At 49.6% G+C, this 14,747-nt stretch overlaps 1 protein-coding gene across 2 annotated transcripts; it reads right to left on the bottom strand.

Moving 5' to 3' along the window:
• Positions 1–1,345: 1,345 nt before the first annotated feature.
• On the bottom strand, positions 1,346–10,523 carry Optc (opticin). Of its 2 annotated transcripts, XM_027417574.2 has the most exons (7): positions 10,114–10,523; positions 8,822–8,957; positions 7,205–7,363; positions 6,293–6,495; positions 3,122–3,217; positions 2,558–2,755; positions 1,346–1,464 (listed from the first exon to the last, which is right to left on the bottom strand). In XM_027417574.2, exons 1-6 carry the CDS (start codon positions 10,399–10,401, stop codon positions 2,582–2,584), a joined length of 1,056 nt encoding a protein of 351 aa, XP_027273375.1. In that variant the 5' UTR covers positions 10,402–10,523; the 3' UTR covers positions 1,346–1,464; positions 2,558–2,581. The 2 variants fall into 2 exon arrangements, with proteins under 2 accessions (XP_027273375.1, XP_027273376.1); XM_027417575.2 differs by lacking the exon at positions 7,205–7,363.
• Positions 10,524–14,747: the final 4,224 nt, after the last annotated feature.

Below are 14,747 nucleotides of genomic sequence, written 5' to 3'. Positions count from 1 at the left end.
GGAGAACAACTAAGGAAGCTACTAGAGATCATTTTCTAACCTTCATGAGTACCCACAATACACATGTATACACATACCCACCACATATGTGCACAAACATGAACACACACAAAAGAGACACAAACACACACAATCAGAGAGAGAGACAGAGAGAGAAGGGGGTGGGGAGATCTGCTGTAGCAAACTCCTTGGGAACCAGTGACAGCTTTAGCATCTCTAGGAGCTCTTAGACTTCTGCCCTCCAGACCTCCCCTGGTATGAGGTATGCTAGGACAGAAGCCTCAGCCAGACTATGAGGGCACCTCTCAGTATCTCTAAGACTCTTCCTTGCCATCCTTGAGTCAGTAGCAAAAGTCTTGATCCAAACTTTGGTAAATATAAGAGATGAGCCATCAATTTATCTTCTTCAGGACTCAGTTTCTTCATCTGAAGAATGGGAATGTCTGCTCCTAGGACTGTGCTGAGCATTCCAAGTGCTTGATGAGGTGCTACCCAGGGATAGAGAAAGGCAGATAAATGGCTCCCCTCCCCCATGGGCCCCTATAAGCAGCTATCCCTTGGGGTCAGAGACCACCTGGGACTTTGAGTGGTTGCCTTGGCAATACACAGCTTGGTTGGCTCCCACTCCATCTTCAGTTTCAGCTTAAATGCTAGTCCTGCAAAGAGGTCTCCCAGACTCTGAGACACGTCCCCTCTTACCAGTTACATTCTGTAATTCCCTTTGTAGCATGTCTGAGTTGAATAGCATAGTTGACTGAGTGATGACTTCCTTTCTGTACTAGATCTTAAGTCCCACCAGGAAAGAGAAGTTTCCATTGCACACCCACCCATCTTATCACCAGGAACAGTGTCTCAGGCATATGGCAGATAGGAGTGGCATAAAAATCCTACTGAGCAAGCCAAGGCCTTGTCTGCCTCATGCCTTTTCATGCCTCAGCCAACACCTTGGAGGCAATGCCTGGGGCCCACTGCCATCCATTACTCAACCCCCCCTTATAAAAACCATAGTAGAAAGGCATGGTGATATACGTTTGTAATCCCAGCAGTGAGGAGGCTGATGCAAGAGGATGACCATAACAAATTGTCCTAGAAAAAAAAAAAAAAAGAAAACAAAAGGGGAAGGTTGGTTCTCTCTCCCCTCTCTAGTCAACAAAGAAGTTGACCCAGTGACAGCCACTCTTTTCATTCTCTCAGCACCCCAGGCCCCGCCCATGATCCAAAGCCTGTTGGTAATGGCTCCATTTATTTATTTATCTTTGCACAAGGCTGCCCTCTGCTGGCTACACATGCAGGAGCGACTGGAAAGGATGGAAATCTGTGTTCAGAAACCAGGAGGCTGAGGAGGCTGAGGAGGCTGAGGCAGAGTCAGGGAAGAGGTTAACCCCAGCCAGAGGGCTTGCAGGTGAGAAGCTAGGCCAGGTTTCCCTCCTCTAGGATGGTTCTCTCCAAATGTAACAGGAGAACCTAGGAAAAGCAAGAAAGGAAGGGCTGTACCATAGGGACTGTACCGGCCATTGGGTAGTGTAGGGTCGAGGGGAGGGGGAGGCTAGTTTTAAACATAGCTCATTGTCCTCAGTGATGTGCTGGTCAGTCCTTAACAGCTAGAGCTCAACACACACAGAGCGACAGACATATGTAGACACACAGAAATATACAGACACTCACAGAGAGAGACATTCTCTCTCTCTCTCTTTCTCTTTCTCTCTCTCTCTCTCTCTCTCTCTCTCTCTCTCTCTCTCTCTCTCTCACACACACACACACACACACACACCATTTACAACACCCATATATTGTAAATCTTCCACTATGGTCAGTTTCAAACTACCAACACAATATCACCACATGAGATGGGGGGACCCTCCCTTGGCATCCATTATCTGGAATGTATACCACAAAGCTACCATGGACACAAACAACTTCAAGACAGGGTAGAGTCATGGGGAAGTGATGAATTTTGAGTGTTCATTCCAGTTGTTTCCAGTATAATATATTTAACCTTAACTGGGAGGTTATATAATTTAATTTTTCATAATGGCTGTGTTTAATAACTGAACGGCAAAATTCTGGAAAATGCAATTATCAACTTCATCAGCCTACCAGTCAGTTAAGACGAGGCTCCAGCACACCAATGATTCTTTGCTCCCACCCTCCCCTTCCAGCCCTGCTTCTGTCCCTCTGCCGCCTCCTCCTCTGCCTCCTCTTTCTTTCATGGCTCTCCTGGAATTCTGTGTGGGAAGTCAGGGATGGAGAGTGTGGAAAAGATCTCTGCTTCGGCTGTTCTCTGAGTCAGGAACCATAAGGTGTGAGGAAAGAGGAGGGAGAAATGCAAATTCGGTGGCTGGAGGTGCCCTCTCTCTGTCTCCATCTCTCTCTCTCTCTCTCTCTCTCTCTCTCTCTCTCTCTCTCTGTCTCTCTCTCTCTTTCTCTCTCTCTCCTCTCTGTATGTGTGTGTGGTGTGAAATTTTGCAACTGCGGCTCACAGGCTGCCTAGCACTCAGACTACAGATCACTATTTACGTGAGGGAGCATTAGTTCAGTGAGCCTCTGAACACGGTACCTGGAAAGAGAGGGCGGTTGGCAGCTAGGTGAATCGGCCCACAGGAAGCCTAGGCAGGCAGAAATAGGCCTCTGGGAAAAGGCTCAGGTTGATTGGGTTCCCGTCCAAGCGGATGTCTTCTAGCTGCCGCCGGTGCTCATGTCTGTGTTCCCTGGTGTCACAGAAGGTGTCTCTTTCCATGGTCTTGATCATGTTGTTCTGGAAGAAACAGCATATACTGAAGGCTCACAGCCTCCCATGTGGCTGGAGAAACGGAAGCAGGTAGAGCCAAGGCCACTCTGCGGATAAGAAGAGGACACTTGTGGAGAGTGAAGAGAGACAGGGAAGAAATTAGAAAAGATGGGAGAAGAAGCAGGGAGGCCCTGAGGGGATGAGAGAAGACAGGAGGCAGGTAAAGTGAGGACACAATAGCAGGCGAAGTATTGACGTGTGGGGGAAGGAAATGTTTTAAAAAGGAGTGGAGAACATCATTTATACAGACCATGCTCATCCTCACCGCCCGGAATTCCCCTGTCATCTGCCTTCCACCCTACTCACTAACTTTCGCCTTTCAAGGCTTCTCACCTGCAGGTGCAGGGAACGCAGGCTCAGGGGCAAAGGCCCAGGGATGGAGTCCAGCAGGTTGTCTGCCAGGTAGAGAAACTGAAGCTTCTCCAGTGCCTGTGGGGACACAAAGTGAGGGACACTGGGGGGTCCCATCAGGCTCTGGTCCTAGGAGGCCAGTGTCAGGTTAGTCCCACTCGTGGGGTGGGGCTGTCTCTGTCTCTGTCTCTGTCTCTGTCTCTCTGTCTCTCTCTGTCTCTCTCTGTCTCTCTCTGTCTCTGTATCTGTGTCTCTGTCTCTGTCTCTCTCTCTCTCTCTCTCTCTCTCTCTCTCTCTCTCTCTCTCTGTGTGTGTGTGTGTGTGTGTGTGTGTGGCCAGTGTCAGGTTAGTCCCACTCATGGGGTGGGGCTCTCTCTCTCTCTCTCTCTCTCTCTCTCTCTCTCTCTCTCTCTGTGTGTGTGTGTGTGTGTGTGTGTGTGTGTGTGTGTGTCTGTGTCTGTGTGTGTCTATGTGTCTATCTCCTGTCTCTCTCCAGAATCTTAGGGCAGGCCTAGAATTCTCTCTGTAGCCCAGGCTGGCTTCAGTCTTGTGGTCCTAATGCATCCTTCCGAGTCCTACGTGCACCACCAAAGCCCAGCTAAGGGCGCCAGTTCTTTAATGAGCTTACAGATACTAACTCCATCTGATACCTGAAGAAAGCTGTTGTGTGTTGAGTGCTAGCCGCTGGGGAGCACAAAGCAGCTGTTAGTGCTGGCTGGGAGGAGCTGGCTACGATGGCAGGAACAGGTAGAAGGAAGGACCAGGGGGACATTTCAGCTCAGCCTCAACTGCTCTGCCACCAGTGAAGTCTTCCAAATGCTCCACTCAGTGTGGCTATGGAGAGCATGCTCAGGATGCCAGAGTGGCAGAGCAGAACCCAAAGCACACAGGCCCACGGAGCATGTGAGTGTAATTGCACCATCAGGATCAGGGAGGGCTGATGAGATAGGAATCAGCCTGCAGGCGGCTCAGAAAACAATAAGGAGTAAGCTCCCACTCAGTGGAGCATCCACTACCTACATTTAGTCAACCCGTGATCTGTGCAAACACTATGTTCAATCCTGCAGCAGCTGTGTCAAGGGGGCATTGTCACCCTTGTTCTATAAACGAGGAAACAAGAGCAGAGGTGACTCACTCAATGAGCTCTGGTCCTTTGGCTCCAAAGCCCCTGCCTTTTCTGGACCAAGAAAACAGGCCTGAGTGAAGGCCGAGAAGCACCTCCTAATATGGAAACAGTCAGGACGTTGCTGAGGGCTGGAACAGCCAGGGACCTCCTGGTGCAGACAATCCCAGAGCTTCCTGCACAGCTGAGAAAACCAGCGTCTGCAGGGTTTGCATCCCATCTACCAGTGGCGTGGACACTGTTCTCTGTACCCTCTGTAGGCCCACAACACACAGCAGACTGGGAGGGTGGAAGATGTTTGTGAAGAAGAGTAGTAACAGGGCAAGCACCCAGCTCTTGGTGAGCATGGTGGTGCACCGATGTTATTTCAGGACTCGGGAAGCCAAGGGAGGAGGATAATGAGCTTGAGGATATCCTGGACTACATAACAAGATCCTTGCCTATGATTTTATATTATATACAGCATAATGCTATGGAATGATCTGTTTTGTACACTGTAAAGGTGTGTCTTGGCAAGGTGCCTTCTGATTGGATTAATAGAGAGCTGACTGGCCAGTAGCTAGGCAAAAAGGGGTTAGGTGGGGAAGCCAAACTGGGAGGACACTGGGAAAAAGGGCGGGGTCTGAGGAATCTTGAGCCAGGCAAAGAGGAAGCAGGATGTATAGATACAGTGAGGTAACAAGCCATGAGCCACGTGGTAGAACTTAGATAAGAAATGGGGTTTAATTTAAGTTGTAAGAGCTAGTTAGTAACAAGCCTAAGCTATTGGCCAAACATTTATAATTAATGTTAAGTCTGTGTGGTTATTTGGGAGCTGGCTGGCAGTCCTGATGAAAAACTCCACCTACACTAATATATAACAATATATAACAGAATGTACATATATATGCATATAGCCATTTTTACTTTATCTATTTGATGCTTATGACTTTGTTTGCAAAAAGGGGCCTGCCACAGCTGAGCATTGCTCAAGAACAGGGATACATTCTGAGAAACGTGTCATTGTGAAATTACTTACACAAACCAAAAGGGCTATGAAGTTACTAGATGATTCAATCTTAGGAGGCCACCACCAAGCCTATAGTTCAGTATTGATAGAAATGTTGACATATGGTTGGATTGTATTTGAGAGAGACTACACATGAACAACCAGTCTTTGAAGGCCCTTTCCAGTATGGCGGCCAGCATGCTGGGAGGCGCCAGTCTTATCACTCTCTCCTTGTCTTCAGTGGAATGTATCCTGGGCTCTTGCCAGTCTGTTCCTTGGGCAGCCTCACAGGATCATATTTGTGTCAAATGACTTAACTCTTTCCATCGAATCTGGACAGTAACCCATCAAACTGTGTCTCTAGAATCTGACCATAAAGAGACAGTGACTGGTTACTTGGTGGCAGATTTCAAAACCATTAAGATGATTTATAGGAGTTGGAGTCAGGTTTAGCACCACAGACAAACTGGAATTCTCAAGGTTAGAACAGGTGAGTATGCCTGGTATGAGCGGGTCTAGGGTGAGCAGGTCTGGGGTGAGTAGGCCTAGTGTGAGCAGGCCTTGTGTGAGCAGGCCTGGTGTGAGCAGGTCTGGGTGAGCAGGCCTGGAACAAAGAGAGTGAGTATAACAGATGCGTAGAAAACAGCCAGCACGACAGTGGTATCCTCACAGAGGCATGGGAGAGTTACCATTATTGGTTTTCTATGTTCCTGAGGCCTGATAGCACTGTGCTTTCCATTCACACAGGGCTATAGAGACTACCACAATGGCATAATGTAAAACACCCTCTTCATAAGAAGAATGTTTAAGAAGCCATAAATAGTAAAAGAAGAAAATGGGAATTGGTTTTCAGGCTCCAGACCAGGGTTGAGCATGAATTGCTGTGAGGTTAGGTAGGGTAAATGGGTAGGGTGGTTGTTGTGTGGTGGGTGGGTGTTGTGTGGTACATGGGTAGAGTGGGTGTTGTGTGGTGGTTGGGTATTGTGTTCTGTGGTACATGGGTAGAGTGGGTGCTGTGTGGTGGGCTGAGGTCCTGACTCACCACAAAGGCCTCTGGCTGTATCCCCGAGCTCTGCAGCCGATTCAGTCGGACATCCAGGAACTCAATGCCACTGGGCAGCACAGGAAGAGCTGCCAGCTGGTTCTCTGGGAGGATCAGATCCTGCAGGGCAGGCAGCAGGCAGAAGGCATCGTTGTGGATGGAGGAGATGGAGTTGCTGGAGAGGTCAATCCTCTTCAGTTTTGCTGAAGGACATGGGGAGAGAACAAAGGGTGAAACTGGAACATATATCTGCTTGCCTCCATGCCTTGCTCCACCCTTCTCAAGGGAGTTCTAACTAGCTCATCACCTGCATCAGGTCCAAACCACAGAAACAAGGCTAAATCAGCTCTCCTTTGAAAACGATGACATTCCTCAAAGCTTCCTCCCGAGCTTTGGTTCTGTTTAGTTACCCTCCTTAAAAGAGCCCTACCCCAGCCTCAGGACAAGAACTAGCAAGTTCCCAAAGGGCTGCATTCACCACCCCCCTGCACAACTTACTTTACATGGCAGACAGTAAGGACTTGAAAGGCTACTGGCAACACAAGGTAGAAGCTGGAGGCGTGCCCAGGCCTCCCACCTCAAGCAGGAGTGTGGCATGAAGTAGCAAAACAAAGAAACAGCAAACAGCTCTTTGAATAGCATCAGGGCCACAGAGAGGAGGTTTAGGGGAGTCTAGCCACAGCCTAACAGGTGCAGTTTCTTGAACATCCTGGAAATGTTGCCTTGAGCATACCTTCCTTTCCCGTACCCCAGACCCTTCATGAGAAGAACTGGTTGCATCCACCCACTACTTTAAACTCTTAAGGATCTAAAAGGATTGGGGCGTCTGTCCCTTTGACAGCCTGTGAGCTCACGTCTGTGTCCTGGCAGTCCTCTCTGCCTTGCCATGACCTTTCTTAAAGCATAACTCACTCAGCCCTTTGAAGTCTCCGGCCTGGATGTGGCTGATGTGGTTGAAGCGAGCGTACAGGTAGGTGGTCATCCGGGGAAGTGGGGGTATGTTCTCCAGGTCTGCATCATCACAGTACACGGAAGAGCCAAGGCACACACAGACCAGGCAGGTAGGCAGGCCTGGCCAGGTAGAGGGCAGAACACAGCGACATCTCTGTCAGCCTCTGTGGCCAGTGGTCTTTTCTTCAGTGGATGGCTAAGCCATGGACATCTGTGGCTTTTAGAATGCCAGTGGATTTTAGACTGCCTTAACCACCCAGCACAATGCACCCAGACCGTACTCATAGTTGCTCTGGGCCTGTCATTCAGCCCTGGCCTAAAAGAGGATTCACCTCACTACCACTCAGTGCAAGTCCCACTGATGCTTTGTAGGCTCTCCTGAGTTAATGTGGCTACTTCTAGGACCTCTGTCTGTCTCTTTCCCAGAGGACTCTTCTTTAGTGCCAAAAGGTACAGTGTAAATGGGGGGGGGGAGCCAGAATTATATGAGATAGCCCATGGTTGCTGCTTCTGTCTTAGGAAGAGGGTTATGTGGCTCCAGGAAGGCACATCAGAGCCAAGGTGGAATGGATGGTGTCTGCTTAGCATCCATGTCCTCTTGGGAGGTCATCAGCACCCTGATTTTGCAGTGGGAAACATCCCTCCCTCTTTTTCTGCCCCTCTTGGTCTCTCTGCACAAAGTGGTCAAGAAATTCAGACAGCTGAACAATGTTTGTGTCACTTGCTGTCACAAGTCACAGAGATTACTGAGAGGGAGGCTTGTATCCAAAAGGCATGGGAAGAAAGTTCACAGTCCAGAGATGAAGCAGCCAGGAAGGACAGCAGGGGCAGGGGGCAGAGGCCCTATGCCCTTCTCCCAAGGCTGAGGAAGGCAGGTGCAGCTGAGACCCTTCATGGCCTCTTCAAGTCTGAGATTGCAGCTGTGAGAGTTCATGGACTCCCCATAGGGCATCTCAGCTGATCTCAGTACCCCAAGTCCATGCTGGCAAGCATCCAAGAAAACAGGATACCAAGTGCCAGTGAGTCCAGGGTAAGCTGTGTTCCTCCTGTGTTCCAGTTTTTGATCCCGTCAAGAGTTACGGATGCTGTGCCCCAGTCCCCAGGAAGACACTGGGGGAGGGCTGCTAACAAAGGTGAATTTGAAACTGAAGTCATTGTCACTGCTTCATTTGCTGCCATGCCAAGTGACAGCCACAGTTACTTATTCTCCTTTCCAGGCTTTTAATCATCTCTAATCTAATTACCACTCAAACTGCTCCCCAAGTGATGCTGTTAATTAAGGTAGGGTGGCTTTGATAGGGTGTAGGAGTTCTTGCTTGCTTTGCATCCCACTCAATTTGTGCATAATATTTATGCAAAAGTATCAGAGACAGCCAGCCACTCCCCTTAATGGTGGTTGATGCTTCCCCTCCCCCCCATGGCAACCTCCCCTTCTTTTCCTACTGGCAGAGGCTAACCCAGACCCAGGACTCTCTGGCCTTAGCCCTCACCATACCCCACTTTAGAACTGCCTGGTGCTAGCTTGAGGTTGCTTGGTCTGTGGTCTATGTATACTGTGACTTGATTGCATACACTTACCATGACTGCTCTGGGAGTTCAGTAGGTCACTGGTGGTAGGCCCGGTCATTGTGAGGTTTGATGATGATATCTTTGGAGCCATGATGCTCTGGGAGGAGCTAGTTCTTGTTGGAAGAGTCACTCTGTCCACTTTAGCCTGGAGACACAGCACACAGCATACCATAGGTCAGTATATGCCTGAGAAGGACTTAACTGTGGCCTCTGGAAACCGCAGTGACCAAGTTCAAACATGTGGAATAAGAGGAGGGCAAGAGAGCAAGGAAAGGACCTTGGAGAACATAGCATCTAGTGTCTTCCATACAAAAATGAGGAAACTGAGTTCAGAGGAGGAGAGGGTGAGGGTTAGGTACCCAGAAGGTCCCAACACAGAGCTGAAGTCCATCACTGCGTCATCCAGGCTGGTACTCACTCCCTTCTCTGCATTGTTCAAACCAGCACTAACCCTTTTCTCTACCCCAATCCCGGTCACATCACAGTGGGAAGAGGCTTCTGTGTTCATGTGCCATGCTGTACAGGTCAATCCTTGCAGAGGACAGGGGAGAACTTCAGACTGGAAGACAGACTGTGAATTAACAAGCTAGCATCTCCCCCTCCTCTTTTTTTAGGGATAACATGAAGACACAACTGACCCTCACCCTATAACATGGCTCACGATCCTATTTGACCACACTGGGAGGTATGTATGAGGTCCCCTTCTGTGAGGGGTCCTACCAAGTGTGACACATGGACTAACTAAGACAATGGAAGTTAGTGTCCTCTTCTGTAGTAGCCTGTAAGTGACAAGTTCCTAAGGAGGGATTAGAATTTGTACCTCATGCCTTGGAAGATGGCACTGTTGGACAGAGCTTCCCTTGCAAGATGAGGGCATGAGTTTGATCCTCTGAACTGTCGTTTGTTTGTCTTGTCAGGATCTGCAATTAATGCTCAAAATCTCAATGCTGGGGAGGCTTGCTGGCCAACCAGCCTAGCTTACTGGACAAGATCCAGGCCAGTGAGATAACCTGTCTTATACAAAACAAGATAGACAGCTCCAGAAGAACAATATCTAAGTTTGTCTGTCCTTTGAGTTCCCCACATATATGCATACATGCATGTATACCTGCATACATATTAATGAACACACACACACACACACACACACACACAGAGAGAGAGAGAGAGAGAGAGAGAGAGAGAGAGAGAGAGAGAGAGAGAGAGAGAGAGAATTGAGGGCCTGAAAGACTTGTATTATAGGGCAGGTGGAAAGAGAGTTGGCCTTAATCAGGGAATCCAAGTCAACTGTGTCTTTCCACCTCAGAGATCTGGTCCCCATAGTCGGCAGGTTCCTCATAGCTGCTCAGGTCAATGACTTCGCTGTAGTCCTCTAGGTTCAGGGCATAGTTTCCCATATGTAGAAATGGGTAAGTGTCACCTTCCGTGGGGCTCTGCTCCTCTCTTTTCCTCTCCCCTGGGAGGGAAGCTGTTCCTGCCTCATGCAGCACCAGGGCCAGCAGACTCAGGAAAGCCAGGAGCCTCATGGGGTTCTGGGGGAGGAATAGGAATGGGAATGGCTGAATCCCATTACCGTACATCCTGTGCATAGGTGGTAGAAGGACCAGTATCTGAGCTCTCTAGTGTTTTGTGGGAATGGCCCACAAGGTCACCCAACCTCTGACCTACATGCCTGCTCACTCTTGTCCTCCACCACCCAAGCTTACTCGACAGCTTCATCTTACACTAAGGCTCCTTAAAGTCCAGGCTGTGTCTGGAGGCATCTTGAGCCATCACTCACTGCAGCTCACTGTGTGGTCATCAGTCACCCAGGCTCCCACAGGCTGGCTTACTCATCTCACCACAGACATGCTTACAAAAGTCCTCTGTCCACTCACCTGTGCACTGGACACACACATACATTTGTACAGATATTCCCTAGCAGACCACCACATATCCAGAACAAACTCTTTCTGAAAAAAAAAAAAAACTAGCTTCAGAGAAACTACAATAAAGAGACTTTTGTTTCCTTTGGCTTTTGTTTTTGTGATAGGGTCTCAGGTACCCTAGATTGGCCTTCAATTTCCTATGTAGTGGAGAAGGACCTTGAACTTCTGATCCTCCTGCCCCAAGTGCTGGGATAACAGGTGTGCACCAAGTTCTGGTACCAAGTCCAGAACTTCATACATGTTATACAAGCTGATACCAAGTGAGCCCTCTCCCTAGCCCCATTTGTGATTAGACTAAGATCACTCACTCAGACAGCCTCTTTAACATTCATGGGGAGTCTACTGAGTTGCGGTCTCTGGACTTGCCTCTGGAAGGGTAGAAATTATTAAGACCCAGCCCATTTTAGGAGCAACCAGTTAACTTGGAGACAAGTCTTACAATTTGACATACAATGTAAAAGAAGGACGTTAGCTCATAAAATAGACTTAGAAATGGAACATTTTAAAAATACATTGTAGAAACCAGAGAGCCTGTGCGTGGTCGTGGGAGTGTTTTCCCACCAGGAAAGCTCGGGAGCTATCTATGTACATATGCGTGTGCACATGGATAACTTCAACTACATGATGTATACACAGACATCTGTACAGTATACTCACATCTGTGCACACTGGTGGAGGACTGTGTGTGCTATGGGCATTGAAGTGCCTGTACCATTGTAGGCAGTGTGTGTCTGACCTCCTAAAACACAGGTTTCTTCTTAATTTCAGCCGGACTAAGGGATAAGTTCCTGGCAGTAGTAAGAAGTGGGCGTCTCTTTGTTCCCTACCCCTACTCCAAACTATATGCTCTTTAAAACAATTCCCAAGTTTACTGACCACTCAGAAGCCTTCTAGATTCTTTGATTAGACTCTCAGACTCCCCATCCTTTCTGCCCAGTCCCTGCCCCAGTCCGGACTCTGCCAATATGGGTGAGGCCTCCAACCTTGGACCTTACCTTTTAGGTGCTTTTGGATCCGTCTGGCCCTGCAGCTTCCAAGGAGATAAAGGCTCTGATGAAGAGGGTGGCTGCGTGCCTGACTAGGGGACAGCTAGACAGGCCATCATCTATTGGCTAGGAGGAGGACAAGTAGTTGACCCAGGGATCCATGTGTCTAATTAGATTTCCCATTCTTTGAGATGTCCTGCTGTTTCCCTTCCTTTTTCCTCAGGGGGTCCCCAATCCTATTTCTTCACTTAATGAACAGGAATTCCTTGTGCACGCGTGCGCGCACGCACGCACGCACGTGCACACACACACACACACACACACACACACACACACACACACACACACACATGGTCTTCTTCTCTGGTCTTTGGGGGCTGGTCAGTTAGAGTACAAGTTTTCCAGAAGACTGAACTGGGGTATTCTGGAGAAATGGAGCCCCCCTCCCCCCAGGAATGACCACACTTGACTTCATAGTTGGAACCCAAAGGGAAAAGAATCTGGATCAGCCCTACCCCTAGAGCACTGCGAATCATATTAAGCAAAATCATCAAGGAAGATATTAGGGCTTGGGCGATGCAAAGGGAAACAGGGAGTGGGGTAGAACTTGAAGACCAACTTCAAGTTCACAGATGGCAGTCACCAAGAACAAGATAGGAAGTTCTCTAACTCCTGTAGGAAGAAAGGACAAGGACAGGAGCAGAGATTTGGTTTACAAACACCCAAGGGGGTGTGCCATTGTGCATGGCTTCTGGCCTAGAACCTTCCCATCCCCATTTCCAAGGGTTCCATCTTTCCTTGGGATATGCCCCATATATCCCCAGAGGAGGGCAGGAGCTGGAGAATGTCATCCTTTTCTGTTGCCCAGGTTTTTCACTGATGCTCTCTTCTCCTCTGGGCATACTGGAATCCCAGTTGGGAGGCCCCCTGAAGATCATCTATTCCTTACTATAGAGGAGGACCAAAGAGGGGAAGTGACTGGTTCAAGGTCACCCACAGCTAAGGCCAACACCACATTTTGAGTGTTTTCTGGGTTCGAAAGGGTCACCTTCCTTCAGCCTCATCCCAGGAATACTAAGAACATGGTGACTCTGTGCCCTCAGAACAGATGGCCTCGGCAAAACCCATGCCCAGCTTGTGATGTCAGGTGAGTGGGCACACCTAATAGCCAGACCTCGAGGAGGTCTCAGCTGGTGTGGTAAGGGGCTTCTGGCAACCCAAGAGGCCACCTGCCAGAACAAGGCTGTTTTGTCTGGGAGATCTCCCATTAGGGGAGTGACAGCTTTCAGAAGCTCAGCTGGGTAGAGAGAGATAAGAGTCCCAAGCCAAGAGGACGCCCTCGAAGCAGATGGCACATTTGGCTGGTCCTGCTCCTCCATTCTTTTCTTCCAGAGACCCTCGGTCCCTTCAGACAGTGGAGAGCATGCTCCCCTCCCACCTCCACGCCATTTGTCCCTGCAAGGAATGCAGATGGGACTGCTCATTCATTCCCCCTACCACCTGCTCCCACCCTTCTCCCCACTCTCGGCGACACACCCCCTCCACACTCCCGCTGTCCGACACCTCCCTCCCCCGTCGCCCCACCTCCTTCCCCGAGGAGCATCCGCCCCCCGCACTTGGAGGTGGGAGCAGCCAGCCCTGCACCGCGCACGCGTCGGCTCCCACGCGCTTTCCCCACCCTCCCCACCCCGCCCCAGGCAAACTCTTTGCAGTGTAGGCTCTCATCCTACACTTTCCCCCGGCTTCTATTCCCGCCTTCGCAAGCTTGCGGTCGCTCCCATGGAGTTCGGGGGCGTTGGTGGACGGGAACGCGGACCTGCGTGGGAAGCGGCAGGTGGGCGGGCTCTGTCCCTGATCCGCGAGCTGGCAAGCGCTGCCCTGTAGGAGAGACACGAGGCGTGCTGATGGGACAGAGGCAGCAGGCCATGTGGACGGAAGTCTGGCCGGCTGACCCTGCTGCTGCTCTGTTGTGGGCAGGGAGAGAGGGGGGGTTAGAACGTTCAAGGACCCGCTTGCCTTTTGGTATTCTCTGCTGAGGACTGAGAATCCCTACCCTACACACATGAGCTGGACCCCAGCCTACCCGGCTACCTTTTCGTTCCCGCTGTTTTCCTCCAAGTCATATGCTTTGTCCATCTCTTAGCTGACAAAACTAGATCCCCCAGAGCCCGCTTCCTTGAGATTTTCCAGGCAGAGAGTAGGTCCCCTCTGAGTTGCTTATAGTTAATGCCATCACAATTAAGAAAAAAAATGAATCCGTGGATGCACCCCACCCTTTTATCAAGTTATTAATTCCCCAAAGGCATGGGGCATGTATCGCCCACCCTTGAATTCTTAACCCGGACCTGCGTGGTGTACAGTTGATCTGAAGCAGGCACCTATCAGGCAGGGAGGGCGGGGCGAGGGTATCTGTCGGTTTTCATCCTACACAAGATAGCATAGGTTGGGAGGGTCGCAAATCCTCTTCTGTAACCAAATTTCCTCTAAAGACAGCCCTGGTAACTGATGTCTTTCCCAGTTCTGCGTGGCCTGGAGACCTTTCCGGATGATTTGGTCCCTTGGCTGTCTGCCCTGGGCACTTCCAGTTCACACTGTGTGTCCCCAATTAATCTACAATCTTTCCTTGGGCAGAAAAGGTGACCATGAGTCTTCCAGTGTCTGCCTTGGAATAATTTTTCATGAAGGTTATGAATTTGGGAGACATTCTCTAAGAATAGGCTCTGGGATATCCCTCTCATTTATTGTGACAAGGTCTTACTATGTAACTTTGGCTGGTCTCAAACTCCTAGAGATTTGCCTGCCTCTGTTACTTCAGTGCTGGGATTAAAGGCGTGCACCACCAGTCCTGACTCTTAGGAGTTTGTTAAAAACGTTTCCTAAGAAATGTCTTTAGAGCTAAGCTGAATACGTGACTCAGAAATTAAGAGCATTTGCTGCTCATTTAGAGGACATGGGTTCAGTTCTCAGCACTCACATGGAGGCAGTCACCCATTCATAATTCCAGTTCCAGGGGATCCAGTG

This window comes from Cricetulus griseus, chromosome 5 (assembly GCF_003668045.3).
Source record: "Cricetulus griseus strain 17A/GY chromosome 5, alternate assembly CriGri-PICRH-1.0, whole genome shotgun sequence".
In the NCBI taxonomy this organism is placed as follows: domain Eukaryota; kingdom Metazoa; phylum Chordata; class Mammalia; order Rodentia; family Cricetidae; genus Cricetulus; species Cricetulus griseus.
Note: the sequence above shows the minus strand (reverse complement) of the source record. Positions and strands in the feature narration are given on the sequence as shown.